The 14,977-nt window shown below is 41.4% G+C and overlaps 1 protein-coding gene across 1 annotated transcript; it reads left to right on the forward strand.

Moving 5' to 3' along the window:
• Nucleotides 1–595: 595 nt before the first annotated feature.
• On the forward strand, nucleotides 596–14,900 carry pik3c2g (phosphatidylinositol-4-phosphate 3-kinase catalytic subunit type 2 gamma). The gene is made up of 33 exons (XM_044037027.1): nucleotides 596–671; nucleotides 1,099–1,637; nucleotides 1,731–1,810; nucleotides 1,901–2,058; nucleotides 2,802–2,916; nucleotides 2,999–3,110; nucleotides 3,447–3,517; nucleotides 3,713–3,776; nucleotides 4,117–4,242; nucleotides 4,481–4,502; nucleotides 5,187–5,370; nucleotides 5,474–5,596; nucleotides 5,736–5,864; nucleotides 6,521–6,635; nucleotides 6,715–6,848; nucleotides 6,951–7,139; nucleotides 7,525–7,618; nucleotides 7,773–7,867; nucleotides 8,030–8,210; nucleotides 8,336–8,443; nucleotides 8,526–8,618; nucleotides 8,781–8,910; nucleotides 9,018–9,154; nucleotides 9,244–9,413; nucleotides 9,505–9,661; nucleotides 10,278–10,387; nucleotides 10,495–10,663; nucleotides 11,162–11,280; nucleotides 11,412–11,508; nucleotides 11,616–11,679; nucleotides 11,779–11,858; nucleotides 11,967–12,092; nucleotides 13,515–14,900. Exons 2-33 carry the CDS (start codon nucleotides 1,176–1,178, stop codon nucleotides 13,665–13,667), a joined length of 4,167 nt encoding a protein of 1,388 aa, XP_043892962.1. The 5' UTR covers nucleotides 596–671; nucleotides 1,099–1,175; the 3' UTR covers nucleotides 13,668–14,900.
• The last annotated feature ends 77 nt before the right edge of the window (nucleotides 14,901–14,977 follow it).

The raw sequence follows: 14,977 nt of genomic DNA on the forward strand, positions 1-14,977 counted from the left end.
CTGCTCCTGCTGTTAATGTAAACAGCTCATTCTATGGTGATGAAAACAAACATTCATACAAAAAAAAACCATCAGTATTATTATTTTACTGTTTTAAAACCAACATCAGTCCTTTCCATACATATCAAATATTAATGAATTATAAAAATGTTAACCCTTAAATTGCCATGTTTTGTCACGATGCATCAAAAAATAATGATTTGAATGAATTTCGATGGGGACGTTTTTGTGCGTAGGTGTGTGTAGTATTTTAGTTAACATTGTTTACAATAGACTAAAAAAGAAAGAAATAAAAAATACATGAAAAACATTTTTAACAATGTGCATGCATTAAAGGATCAAATGTTTTGGAAATTAAAAATCAAAACACAAAAATGGAATAAACTTTTTTGTAGTTGTAAATCTGGATCATTTTGTGGATTAACTGCAATAAAACGTAATGTCTAGACAAGTAAGAGGAGCAGCAGCAACATGCATGTGATAATGTGTTTCCTCCAGCAGAGGGAGCAGTATTGTGGGTTGGGCTGCAGGAGGAGACTGGAGAGTGGGAGGGCTGAGGCTCCAGGTGAAGACTTTTCTGTATTTTACTGGTTTAACTTGCTCAACGTGGTTTCAGCAAAGCACTGATCGTGCTGCCGGCAAATGGGACTCCAGTTAACCAGACTTTAATGGTAAGTTGCCAGCCAACAGATCAAAGTAGGTATTTGGAACTAATCTAAGAATGGTGAACTGTTGACCTGCAGTCTGCTTTTGAGAGTAAAGTTGAGAGTCTTCATAATCTGTCATGTTCGTATTCAAGTGTGGATTTAAATTTTGTTTACACAAAATTTCACTTCTCTAAGATTGAATAAAAGTAAAGCTGTAGGTCAAGTGTAGGAAAGTATAGCCATTCGCGCTCTGTTAGATTTCCTGTTGAGATTTGAAAAGCTGTTAATTATTAGACAAACTTTAACCCTCAGCTTTTGTTCCTCTCCAGTCATAAAACAGCACTCTTGTCCTGGAGTTTCCTTAATATCTAAACTTACTTGATATATTTAATCAACAAAATTATAAACATGAATAATTCATTCTGTTTTTTGTTTTTTCATGAATTCCCAGTTCTTCATTGTGCCATGCTTTGAGGTGAGGACGTATTTAGAGTGTCCAAGCTGCTAGAAACCTTTCTCTACAATGTGATGGATGCCCCTAACGTGAGAAATGGAACTAGACAAGGAAGACAAGATTCTGACCAGCCTCTGCCTCTGACAGAGTATCCACGTGAAATGCATATTTACGAGGATCCTGATGCCCCTCCTACATATGAAGAAACACATTTATATGCTAACTTGTCTGGATCTATATTCCCTCCCGAACCTCAGCCACAACCCTCAAAACATCTCTGGGCTCAAGGCAGTGAAGGCACCAGCAGTGCTGACCACCACCACACAGATGAGCCTCTCCCACTCTGTGCTGCTCCCCCTCTCCCCACACCGAGGGTTCAGCGTGGCACAAGTTTGCCAGGTAGACAAGGTCCTGTTCCTCCCCCTGTTCCCCCCAGGACACGAGTACCCAAAGGCAACATCAGAAAACAGTTTTCCTTTGACGTCAGTGAACCTGTTCCCAGGCTGACTCGATCCAGGACTGATGGAGACATTCATGTGAGTATGTGAGACGAGAGATGACAGTAAAAAGGAGAGTGGCGAGGTCAGAGAAAGTGTGAGTTTGTTTGTTTGTTTGTTTTTTCACATCAGGATCTATGGACCATCAAACTCACAGACACTCCACAAGGCAGCACCAAGAGACTGTCTTCTTTCTGTGAGGAAACGTCAAAGTAAGAGAGCGACACCGACCTTTGTCCCTTTTTATATTGACAGTATAGTTTCACTTTCACATTGTAAAACCTGTCTGTCTTTACCATCAGGCTGATGTCACGGCACAAACACACAGACAGTGTGCATAACTCAGGTGTGGTATGGGGTCGCGTGTTACAGATCCACCCTGCGCTGCTGCAGCAGGTGGAAGTAAATGTCAGCGTGGCCACAGAGTGGAGTGATCACCAGCTCCCCATCCCCACCTCCGGTAAGCTGCTCGCTCCTCTCCCTCAGTCATGCACCAGTACTTATCTAAGAAGACGAAGAGCAAAAGCACACATTGCACTCATCAACCACTTTATTAGGTACACAGTATCACCTAATCGAGGTCCTCAGCTGCTGTAGCCAACCTGCTATGAGGTGTTGTGTTGTTAAATATTGTCTTCTTCTTATCTTGGTTGCCTTTCTGTAGTTTTTAACGTAAAGTCTGGCCATTCTCCTTTGATCCCTGGTGACATTTTAGCCCAGAGAACTGACACTTACTGGATAGTTCTCTTCTCTTCTTTCAGAACCCGAGAGATGCAACAATCATGTCTCATTTAAAATCACTCGATTCACATTTCCATCCTATTCTGTGCTTGGTTTGAACTTTAACAGGTTCAAACTAAGCATTTGTTATGTCTAAATGCTTTAAGTTGTTGCTGTGTTAGTGGCAGATTAGATGAGAGTATCAAGAAGCAGTTGAACAGGTGTACCTAATAAAGTGGCCAGTGAGTGAGCATATGTAGTATAGTGTGTCCTTGCATTTGTGGCTTTGTGAGGACCAAAAATGGTATAAACTATACGGAGTGAGGACATTTCGGATAGTCCTCACTTCTTTTCAGTCTTGGTTTTAGGATTAGGGTTAAAATTGGGATTAGGCATTCAGTGTCACCACAGTATCTTCCTTCATTGGCCTCAGATGTTGGCTGAATTGTGTGGACTCTGAACTTTCTTTGTCTATTTATCCAGTGAACAGGACGGTGAAGAGTCTGATTGTTGAAATCTTCCTGCTGCTGGAGCGTACTCCTCTGACCAACGGGTATTATGTTCTAAAACTGTGCAACTCTGATGAGTACCTGCAGAAGTAAGTCACCAGAATGGAACTCTAAATCATCTTTGATGTTCCATCAGTGCACTGACTGTCATTGTCTCTCGTCTGTGTTTAGTGAAGAACTGCTGGGTATGCATGAAACTATTCAGATCTACTACAAGTTAAAATCAGACGTCCCTCTTCGACTCCTCCATGTGAACAACCTCACATATCGGCTCGCCAGGGATGTAAGTCTTTATGTTCAGACTTTGTCTTGGTTCACAATGACACATAAATCATTTACCAAGAAGGGGGTGGACTGTTTTAAGATTTGAAATGCCGCCTTCACAAATACATGCTTGTTGTTATTATTATTATTATTAGTGCCGTTGCAGCCGTAAAAGTCTCCACCCTGAGTTCTTGACTTTGCACTGTTTACACATAACGTCATGGCATTTAGCAGCAAGCATTAAACAGATAACCGGCTGTAAACTTGGATTTACAGTTATAAAGAAATCATTTAATCATTCACTGTGACATATTTCACTGTGTATTTTTCTTAATTTCTACGTTTCTTCTGTTAGGAAGCAGATGACAGGTACCCGTGCCAACTCTACCAGTTCCTGCGTCCTGCCTGTGTCTACGACACCTGCAAGTAAGATAACCAGCTGTCCTGGATCTCCCTCGTCACCAGTCGTGTCATTAACGGTGTCAACTGTGCAGTGGGTCATGTGTAAACATTAGACATTAGTTTACACTAATGTCTGTTTGTAGAAAACAAGAGGACAGTGGGAGTTTGACTTCATCCTATGAGTGAGTGTGTGTGTTTAACCTTTTCGTTGTGTTTCAGACTGAGCCTGCAGAATGTGCTCAGTGGCTACAACAGAGAGGTAACTGAGCTCATGAAGTCTAAGGTCAGTGAAGACCAGTGTGATCTGACACTTCATTCATAGTGAGGACCCTCATTGACATAATACATTTTTCCTAGCCACTTATCCTAACCATCACAACCAAATGCCTAATCCTAACCTAAATTAAATTCTACCCCTGACCCTACAACCAGGCCATAACCCTCAAAAAGCCCTTTCAAGGGGAGACTGAATGTGAGGACCAGCCAAAAGATGTGTTCTGGTCCTCACAAAGATACCCATACAAGAAAACACACACACACACACGCACATGCACAGAATATCTATCTATCAGTATTTTTGAAATTTCGTGTGATTTTTGCATGTGATCTCCTCCCATGTGTAGTCCGGGCTGGACACGAATGTGCTGGTGAGCCGTGTCCGCAGCATCAGTAACCTTCTGTGTGGGTTCTCATGTGAGGAGCTGGAGAACGTCATCAGCTTCCTCAACAGATTCACTTCCGTACATCTGGTAGGATGGTACTTGTATACACACACACACACACACACACCACACACACACATTGTAATCATGCACAGCAATCCTGTTATTGTTTTACCGTTTTCAGTTTTTTGTAGTTGTTTTTTTTAAACTTTGCTTTTAGTCACTTTTACAGTTTTGTGCAAACACTTTTCCTCCAGTGTTTGCCTTGTTGCAGACACGTATGTGAACAATATACTCTGATCGACGTGTGTTTCCTCCTTCACAGAATCATGATGAAGTTGAAAATGGTGAGTAGCTGCTAATCAACTTCAACTGGTGAGAGAATAATTAGTGTGATTAGTTAGTGTCCAGTATCTAAGATGCAACAGTGGACGACTCCACCCATCCTCACCTTTTAGTGCATCAGGGCACTAAAGTGGCCTTTGCATTTCACGTGTAGATCATAGATATATGCATCCATGCCATACATACAGAAATAAATGGTTTATGCATCAGCTTTATGTGGGCAGAGCTGTTGTTCTTGCTTTTCATTGTAATCCTCCACTTCAAAAGGCTAGTTTGTTGATTCAGGCTTCTGGAGAAACATATACAAAAACAAAGAGATTTTTAATTTAAAGTGATTATACACTTCTACAAACATAACTAGGGTTACAAATATTTGATTCCTAACAATAAACACTCTTACAGTACACGTTACACACCTGACCAGTTTTTGGAGCAGTCGATACTCTACGCAGGTGTAACTGATCCTGGTTTTGTTCCCATATTTCCGTCACTGTTTCCGTCTGTGACGCTGTGATCGTGGTCCTTGAAACCAAAGCTGAGCATTGTTTGCAATAAGGAAACTTGCATCGTGTGCAAAGAATCATTTTTCAATTTTTAGTTTAGTTTAGTTTTTCTAGCACCTCGCTATCCTGTGAAAAATAAACTACTCATTTGTTATTTTAACATTTTGGTCCTGTGCTCTGTAGCGGTGATCATGCTGCACAACGCGCTGCTCAGAGTGCTGCAGATCTTTTTCGACAACTTCCAGTCAGACTTCAGAGCTCTGGAAAACCCCAGCAACCTGCAAACCCTCGACGTCGACGACAACAACGAGATCTGCCAGTTCAACATCGTCGCTCTCTACAAACTAGACTCGACCTGGTTGAACATGTGCGTGTGCATTGGTGGTCGATGACAACCACACACATTTGTTATGTCTGCACATCTGTTTACAGACATGTGAACGTGAGGTGTTTGTTGTTTTCTCTTCTAGTTATGAGTGCTTCTCTGTTTCCTGCGAGCTGATGTACAGCGGAGTGAAACTCTATGACACTGGCATCTCTGAAAACATCAGCACCGCCTTGTGCTTTGGAAACACAATCCAGTGTAACCGCATGTAAGGGCGACACCTTTCATCCTGTGGTGTGAAAAAGTCACGCCACATCATGTCATAATCCGTTTCCCCTTTCCATACTTTGCTCACACAAGACACCATAGAAAGACGCCTGTTTATGAGTGGATGTGTTTGATTTTAGGATGGTGTTCCCGGTTCCAGTAAAGGAGCTTCCATATGAGAGCATGTTGATGTTTCACCTCAAAGGCTCAAAGAAAGGGAAGAGTCCAGAGGTTTTAGCCTGGGCCGTGCTTCCTCTTTACAGCAGCAGGTATTTGTTCACCTCTGTCACTTCAGACTACAGAGTACTTGTTCAGTTATGATTTATGAAGTTTGGGGAGTTGCAGCATGTTTAAAAGCAACAGTGGTCTCACTTGAAATATGTTTTTGGGATAGAATGTTTTTTAGAATATAATGTAGTTCTACTTCTATCCAATTAAGGGATGCAGCAAACTCAGCTACACGATATAGTGAGTGACATACTGTATCAGTAAGTCTCAAAAAACCCTCTGGTTGTTGTTTTCTGGTTGTTGCTGTACACTATTCTAGAATCTTAAAGCAAAATCAAAGAGTGCCAGAGTTTATTTCATTCCTTTGGTCATTGAGGAGCTTAATTTACATGGTTACATTGCTTTATTTAACGTGTGTCCTCACTAGAATCCTTGCTTTGGATTTAAATGTTACCACTGTACAGCTCCTGACTTGACAATTCCAGCTTTTGCTTCATTGTCGTATTATTTTTGTTTATCTGTGTTGTTGTATTTTGTTGCTGTCGTCTTCATACCTTTTTTTTGTTTTCATTTGTCTCAATGAGGTCAAATTAGCCTTGGGATACTGGTGACATTGTGGAAGTGGAAGTTATTTATGACTGTATGAAGGGTAAGGAACTCATTAGTGACAGACAATATGTGTCCTCTGTGTGTTCAGGACTTTGGTATCAGGGACTGTCCTGCTCAGTATGTCCACGCAGGCCGCGATCCCAGCTCCTCCCTCTCCTGCCCTGTTCGACAGCCACACACAGCCTGTTGGAGTCATACTGCAGGTCAGTAATAACTGGACTCTCTCTGCCCCCTGTTGACTAACACATGTATGACACCACATCACCCTCCATTGTTCTCTAGCTTCAGTTCCAAAATGAGTTTAAGTGGATGTATCAGAGGCCCATCGCGCTCCCCGGTTCAGTCGTGTTCTCTCAGCCGTGTGGTGAGCTGCAAAAGAAAATGCTCAAAGTTTCCAAGAAGCACTGCCTCTGTTTGTAAGTAGAATGATCAACTGTACACGTGTGTGAGCAGCAATCGGTTATTTTTTTTCTCTTGCTCATGTGTCTTCACACAGTCCTTAACCCCTCCTGTCTCAGTCTAACAGAAAATGAGAAGACGTTCCTCTGGGAGAAGCGTCACTGTAGCGACAAAGCAAGTACATTTCTCCACCTGGTGCTGGGTGGAGCTGGCCAGTGGAAGCCTGAGTTTCTGACAGAAATCTATACAGTTTTAGAGAACTGGTTAATTCATCTCCCAGAGGAGGCCCTCTTTCTGCTCAGTGATAGGTGAGTTGCTGTTCAAATATCAACACATGCATTAGATGCTTATCTAGTCTAGTTGACAGTGGGAGGGAGGCAGAGTAAACTCTGGACTCTCAATAAAAGAATAAAACACTTAGTATGTGGCGTCAGATTCATGTCAAACGTCGTGAGAGCAGTAAAACGTGCTTGCTAGCAAATAGTGTTACTGCATGTGCGAAGCCATAGTAGTGCGACTGAAAAGGAAGTTGAATATGAACAGTTATCCCTCATATGTCAATATTACATGCTTCAAGCTTATGATTATTGTTTTGTACAAACAGTGAACTCAACACAGCTCAAGCACAACAGTACTAGAACTAAATCACAGCCGTGATTCATGTTTCCATTCATCTGCTTTGGTTTTCTTCAGCTTTCATGATCAGACTGTGCGGAGAGCTGCCATTCAGTATTTTGAACAAATACCAGATGGAGAACTGGAGATGTTTCTGCCACAGTTGGTCCAGGTAAACACGCGAAAAATGTTTGCATGACTGCGTGTTATTGTTATGATATATACTGTGTATATATATATATATATATATATATATATATATATCTACTCTGCATACCAGAATGTTCTCTGTATTGTGATGTGTGACTAGTCCTCGTGTCCTGCAGGCTCTGAAGAGTGAGTGGGAGCTGGACGGCCCTCTGGTGATGCTGCTGTTGGCGAGATCTCAGAAGAACATACGAATCGCACAGCAGCTGTACTGGTGAGACTTTTGTTTTATCTAGTCATCCCTATAATGTTTTGGAAAAGAAAGGAACAAGGGGGGGCAAAATGCATGTACAGCTTTTTATTTATTTGTGTTTTTATGCTCAATTATATTGACTGCAGTAGCATTTTATCGTCAAATGTTTTCCATGCTGTGCAGGCTTCTGGACGACGCCTGTAATGACCCTTACTACCAGAGTTGGTACAGTAAGATTCTGGCTGCGCTGCGTTACTGTTGTGGCCGAAAATTAAGGCAGGAGCTGGAGCATGAGAGCCATCTGGTGTCTGTGCTCGTCCAGGTGGCTGACAAGGTCCGCACTGCTGACAAGGCTCGACGCAAGGTCTGTAAATCAACTCGCTCCTGTGATCTCGCTTACTGGCTCTTAATCCTCTTATTGATTGTAGCGTTTACTGTGCAAGTTGTGCAGTTTATTTTACTTCTCTTTTTTTCTCCACATGTCTGCAGAATGTTTTGAACAAAGAAAAAGAGAAAATCGACAACTTCTTCACGTCTGGCATCAGCTGTTGTTTACCACTGGATCCTGCGGTCCGTGTGAAGGCAGTGGATCTAAATGTAAGAACATTACACAACACACTACACACACGTTGCTTCTATTTGGAGGAATATTTACCACTCTTTTATGAATTACTTACAGGTCTGTAAGTTCTACAACTCTAATGCTGCTCCACTGGGAATCACATTCATCTGCACTGACCCTCTGGCCAAGAAAGTCAGTGTCATCTGCAAGGTTAGTGACATCCTTACCAACACAGATGATCACACCTCATCTTTATAGACATTTGGATAATAGTTTGGTAATAATATGGCTCTTAATACACACTGCTATTTCTATCAAACTGCACTTACCGAGTCACAGAACAAACCTTTTTGAAACATGTTTTCATGACAGACAGGTGATAACCTGAGTCAGGACATGCTGGTGCTTCAAATAGTCCGTGTGATGGACAGGGTTTGGCTCGAGGAGGGGCTGGACATGCAAATGATCACCTACAGGTGTCTGTCAACAGGCAGAGCTCAGGGTCAGTTTGATGTATTTGTTTTTGAATGTACATGAATTGATGTCTCCGAGTTGCCAAGACAAATCTCCAAATTGATTGATTGATTGATTGACCTGTGTGGTTGTAAGGTTTGGTGGAAGTGGTTCCAGAGGCAGTGACTTTAGGAAAGATTCACCAGGAGTGGGGCTTGGGTGGAACCCTACGTGAGGACACTCTGGAGAAATGGTTCCACATGTGGAACAAAACTAAGGAGGATTATGAAAAGGTTGAGACAATGACACTCTTATGCAATTGTACTTAATATATTAAGGGGTTTTTTTTAAGCTCTAACATGGTCCCAATGTGTTTGTGCAGGCTGTGATGAACTTTATCCATTCATGTGCCGGCTGGTGTGTGGCCACATTCATCCTGGGGATCTGTGACCGCCACAATGACAACATCATGTTAAAACACAGTGGACACATGTTCCACATTGACTTTGGCAAGATTATGGGCAATGCACAGAAGTTTGGCAGCATTAAAAGGCAAGCGGTGTTTTTGGTGACGTGAAACGTGTAGCATGTTTGTGAAAGTGTGTCGTCAAGAACTGTCCTCCACTCTTCGTTGCGTCGACAGGGACCGGTCACCGTTCATCTTTACATCAGAGATGGAGCACTTCATCACAGGCGGAGGAGAGAAGCCTCATCGCTTCCATCGCTTCGTGGAGCTCTGCTGTGAAGCTTACAACATCATCAGAAGGCGCTCTGCACTCATACTCAGCATGTTGGAGCTGGTAAGACCTTTACTTAGCCACGCATTAATCACACATGTTATTGTTTGTCACACGGTATTGTTGTTGTTAGTGTTATTGTTGTGACACAAGTGATGGATTTTCTGCTACAGCTACAACCTTGTTTTCATCTAAACGAGCCGTCCTCTGTCTACAAACTGCAACACAGACAAAGCAAATGTTCAACATCTTCACCGTTAGACAGTGTAGTGTCTCTAAAATGGCTACAGTCGCCTGCAGGTAGTACTACAACATCTATACTTACTCTTTCATCACCACTAAAGATTTTCATAAAGGATGAAAAATGTGTTTTCCCCAGTGTTTGCTGTAGTAAAATTTAGAGGAGACTAATGAAGTGTGTGGCCATTTTAAATACTACACCGTATTCTGGTGAAGATGTTAAAACATTTGCAGACGGTCCCTGCAGGCTCGTATCACAGCCAGCAGCTGCTCATAGTGACGGCTCATTTAGATGAAAATGAGGTTGTTGCTGATTGTCTACTTTACTTTGGTAGGTGTTGTAAATGTGTGGCCAGCTGTTATGTATCTCATTTCCACGCAATATTAATGCACAGATCCACAGATGTCACACACAGCTTTTGGATGTTATGTTTTGCAGATGCTTCATGCAGGTATGCCAGAAGTGAAAGACATTAATGACCTGCAGTATGTCCAGAACAACCTGAGACCTCATGACACTGACCTGGAGGCCACATCCTACTTTACAAAGTAATTTAAAGCACACATGTATACAGTCCGTCTTTTTATTATATTGATATTTATGTAGTTGTATTAATCATAGGTTTTTGTTGTTGTTTGTGTCTCTCGTGACGTAGGAAGATCAAAGAGAGCATGGGCTGTGTTGCAGTCAAGTTTAACTTCTTGACACACAGCATGGCTCAAGGGAAGAAACAGCAAACACTAACCAGGGACGGCCTCCCCACTCCCAACACCAACATCCAAGAAGCTGTCATCCAAAGCTACACTGCCAAGGGGAAAAATGTGGTGAGGCACCACGTTGCTCTACTGTAATTGTCCCCATGCATTCTACTGCTTTATCCTCCACATGAGGGTTGCGGGAGGGGGCCGCTGGTGCCAATCCCAGCGGACATAGGGCAAACATATCCAAATAAAATCGAAACATGCAGATTTGGGGATTAGGCAAATTGAACGCTCGAAATATACTGTAGGTGTGATTGTGAGAGTGGATGGTTGTAATTGTCACTTCTAAGATATGTATCACACATATGTGATATGTGTGATATAAACATAAGAGGGATAAAAGATAAATGTGCTCTCTAAATAAGGAAATAATGTACAAAGCTACTCTTAAAGTGTGGACCACTTATTAAAGAGCATTGATGTGAGAAAATCACCTGAGAATTATTGATTTTTTTAGGAATCTGGGTGACATTTCATACCTTGAGCTTCAACATTAATCGAGCTCATCTCTATGTATTTACTGTAATGCAACTGAAATCTTTTTTCTTTTCTTTTTTTCAGATGTACGACCTGAGAGTAACCATTGATGATGGTTTTCTGACCAGTAAGAAAACGTTTGGGGAGTTTGAGTTGATCCATAAGCAGCTACAGAAATCCTTCATTGAATCCAAGCTGCCTCAGTAAGTGAAGAAAAAAAGAACATCCATGTCCAACATACATACACATCATGACCATTTTATTTGGAATCACAGCTTTTTCTTACACAGTAAAAAAAAGAAAAATGGTGTGATTCACTCCTTCTCCCTTGAAGGTTTCCCAGCTGGTATAAACTCTCCTTCACCCCTGCCAGAAAGATGTCTCTGCTGAATAAATACCTAAAACAGCTTTTTGAGGGGCCGTGCAAAGGAGTGAGTTCCTCTCGTAAATGCCTTCTATCACTAGTTGACCTTTCTCTCTGTGGTTCTTTTAATAATACCTTACTCTAACTGGTTCAATCTCACTTGGCCACCTGCAGAATGAGTTTGTGTGCAGCTTGTTCCTGGATGGCCCCAGCATAGTCCAGGAAAGTGTGGCAACGGGTAATTTCCGCACTTAAAGTTTAAAACAAAGGAATAGAAAGAAATGTAAATGTAAACAACACTTTGTGTTAAAGGCACTTTGTCATTGGTCTGTTGCAGGAGCTCGTCCTCGGATCCAGTTGTACATCTCCTACGCTAACTGTAAGCTCTCAGTCTTGGTTAAACACCTGGAGAACATTGTGAGCATGCTTTACATTTTTTTCATTCAATCATTTGCAGCATAATAAAATACATCCTTAGAAGATATTTTACATTTGCGTTTGGCCTTTTCTCTCTCTCCTCAACAGAAGCAGGCAAATGGCTCTAACCCTGATGCCTATGTGGTCACACGTCTGAGACCAGACCCTCAGCAGCGCTCCAAGAAGAAGACAAAGGTGGACCGTAACAATGACAACCCCACCTTCAATGAACTGGTATGTCACCTTCTCTACTACTTTTACTGTATGAGGAAAATAAAGTATACAAACAAAGGCAACAATGACCTGATGACATTGACACATTTAGCAGCTAAGGAAGATATTTTCCCTCAGGAACTGGAAACCCAGCATTTAAAGGCGATATATGTAATCTTTGCACAACAGCGATCTTTAGCATAAACGGTTACTGCAACACAACAGGAGCGTCGTTCATGTAGGTTGTCACATTTGTCAAAACACATACAACACAAAGAGGACACTGCACTTAAACCCAGCATTACACTGTCGTCATGCAGAAACACGTCCATAAAACATGTTTTATTTTATTAACCTGTTTGGTCAATTATATCATGTCAGCGACAATAAACCAGTCCAATCCAACTTTATTTATAAAGCACTTTAAAAAAACAACAACAGCTGAAACAAAGTGCTGTACAACAGAGATAAATAAAATATAAGAAATTACATCATAGGCCTAGACAACAAACAATAAAACAATAAAATACTGTAGAAAGTATTAACAAAACACAATAAAACTATAAAAATATAAAAGCCAATGTCTCATACTGGGTTGAAAGCCAAAGAGTAAAAACGGATTTTAAGATGTGTTTTAAAAGTGGACAGTGAAGGGGCGTGTCTAACATGCTGTGGAAGATTGTTCCACAGTCTTGGACATAATGGACCATAATAAACGTTACACACGTTAAATATCCACCAACAAATGTATGATGCTTTTTGTCCATTACTTTGTCCAAACGTACCATTTGTACAGAGACTATAAGAATGTGTCTTATATCCTTTTTTTCCGCACAAAACAAAAACATAAACCAACTATATAAACACACACCAGAGTAAAAAGTACTCAAAATTGTTAAAATCGGATTGAATTTGTGAAATTTGGAAATGTGTCGCAGTTCAAGGTTCGCTTGGCTCGTTCTGTTTTGTGACTTCTGCACAATTATCGCTTCTTTATGTCACTAGTAAAAAAAAGGCGATATAAAATTAATCATAAATTTTACTCAACAACACATAAGAAAATGAATGTGACCTATAAACACATGTCCAGGATGTCCATAAAAGGAGTTGTGTATTATTCCCACTAAGGGTTAAACATCTACAAACTCACTCTGACTGAGTGTAATAGTTACAATAATGTGTGTTCTCTGTATAAGTAATGATTTCATCTCTGAGTGTAAAACCCAGCAGACTCTGACCGGTAGCTTCCCTCTTACTTAACCTCATCTTCCCAACCTTTTATGTTTCATGTTTCACTTGAAACCTTGACCGAATCAAAGGATTATTAAAAAAACGATCCTGACCCACAGTTTGACGGAGAATTCAGATAAAAGAAACAATATATTTTTAAAAAATGCTCATTGCATGTGCTGATAAACTAAGTTATCTCCCTTTTGTTCGTAGCTGGAGTACGAGTATGTGCCACTGCTGTATGGGATGGTGCTGGAGGTTACAGTGAAGAGCAAGAAGACTTTTGTGGCAGCGACCAACATTAAACTGGAAGACGAGCTGCTCGACAAGGAAATGTGGTTTCCTCTTGGCAACTGTGCAGTCTGACACCAGAGTACTGTGCTCCTGCTGCCAGCAGAGGGCGCAGCCACACTGAGGGAGACAATTCACGGCAAATTCAACTGAGCGGAGGAACTATAGCACTGTTTTTACCTATTTATCTGATGCAGCTTTACCTCACTCCAGGGGGAAAATACACTGGCAGTGGATGCGTGTCTGGATGACGTTACAAAGCTGAGTTACAGCACTCACTGTTTACAGTATTTGTCAATAAGATGAACATTTTCTATAGGTCTAAATGTTAAGATTAACCATTGATGATGTATGAAGAACAAAATTACTTTAACTTTCATTCTTGCACTTTTGTTTTGTATTTACATTTTGTCTATGTCGCCGTTGTTGTAATTGTTGTTTGGTCGAGGCGGCCAATGAAGCACATCGAGGAGGAGGAGGAGGAGGAGGTGATGTAATGTCCAGGTTGAATGTGTTGCTGTTCCTTTAGGCTGTGTCAGCTGGATGTCCTTGACCAGTGGAGTTGGGGACGGGGGGGCACGAGGATAAGAAAGGGCAGAAGAGGGGTGAGGACAGTGTGTGAGCTGGATGAACGTCTCTGTCTCTCTGGCCTGAGGGGTTTAATTAACACTCTCCCCCCTTCCTCAGTCTTCTGTCTTAATCAGCAATGACATTTAAACACAGTTATGTACATGCATGCAAATACATGCACAAACTCACACACTCGAGGACAGGTCTTAATGTCTTCTCCTCACAGGCTGACCTGAACTCATTCATAAAGACATGGACTTCATCACAGGAATAGAAATAGACTTCTTCCCTGCACTGGATTGAATGTATACCTCTGTGTCTGTGAATGCTATTTATAATATCTCCTGCTGGGTCACTCTCAGGAAGGTAGATTTGAAGGAAAATGCTAGCGGCTTCTTTTTTTATTATTATAATATTCACAGAGCACGAATGACGCATGACTCACCAACTCCGGCTACAATCTAAGATTGATGTGTATTTTGTCATAGACGATTAATCCAAAATCACTACTATCTCCTGGCTGTGTTAGATCATCAGGTGTTTGATCAACCCCACAGCAATAACTGCACTTGCATCCATTATTCGTTCTGTAAAAAGTGTCACTCCAGGGATTCATTCATCATTGGAGTGACGCTAACAGAGACTTAATCTCTGACAGTGTCACAATCTGGTGACTTCAGCACTAACAGTATACAAAGACACATCTATTTCTGACAATAAAAGTGGTATCTAAGGAAAGGGTGCCTTTGTATATTTATTTTTTTGGTTTTGTTGCTGCGTCATCAGCTGTGCTTCTTAATCGGCCAGAGAGAGAA

This window comes from Solea senegalensis, linkage group LG10 (assembly GCF_019176455.1).
Source record: "Solea senegalensis isolate Sse05_10M linkage group LG10, IFAPA_SoseM_1, whole genome shotgun sequence".
NCBI lineage: Eukaryota > Metazoa > Chordata > Actinopteri > Pleuronectiformes > Soleidae > Solea > Solea senegalensis.

Bases quoted from the DNA above. Each gene is read 5' to 3' on its own strand.
- pik3c2g (XM_044037027.1), top strand. From the start codon at position 1,176: ATGGATGCCCCTAACGTGAGAAATGGAACTAGACAAGGAAGACAAGAT. The intron at 4,243-4,480 runs GTAGGATGGTAC...CCTCCTTCACAG, and splicing joins GATTCACTTCCGTACATCTG to AATCATGATGAAGTTGAAAA. The intron at 7,868-8,029 runs GTGAGACTTTTG...CATGCTGTGCAG, and splicing joins ATCGCACAGCAGCTGTACTG to GCTTCTGGACGACGCCTGTA.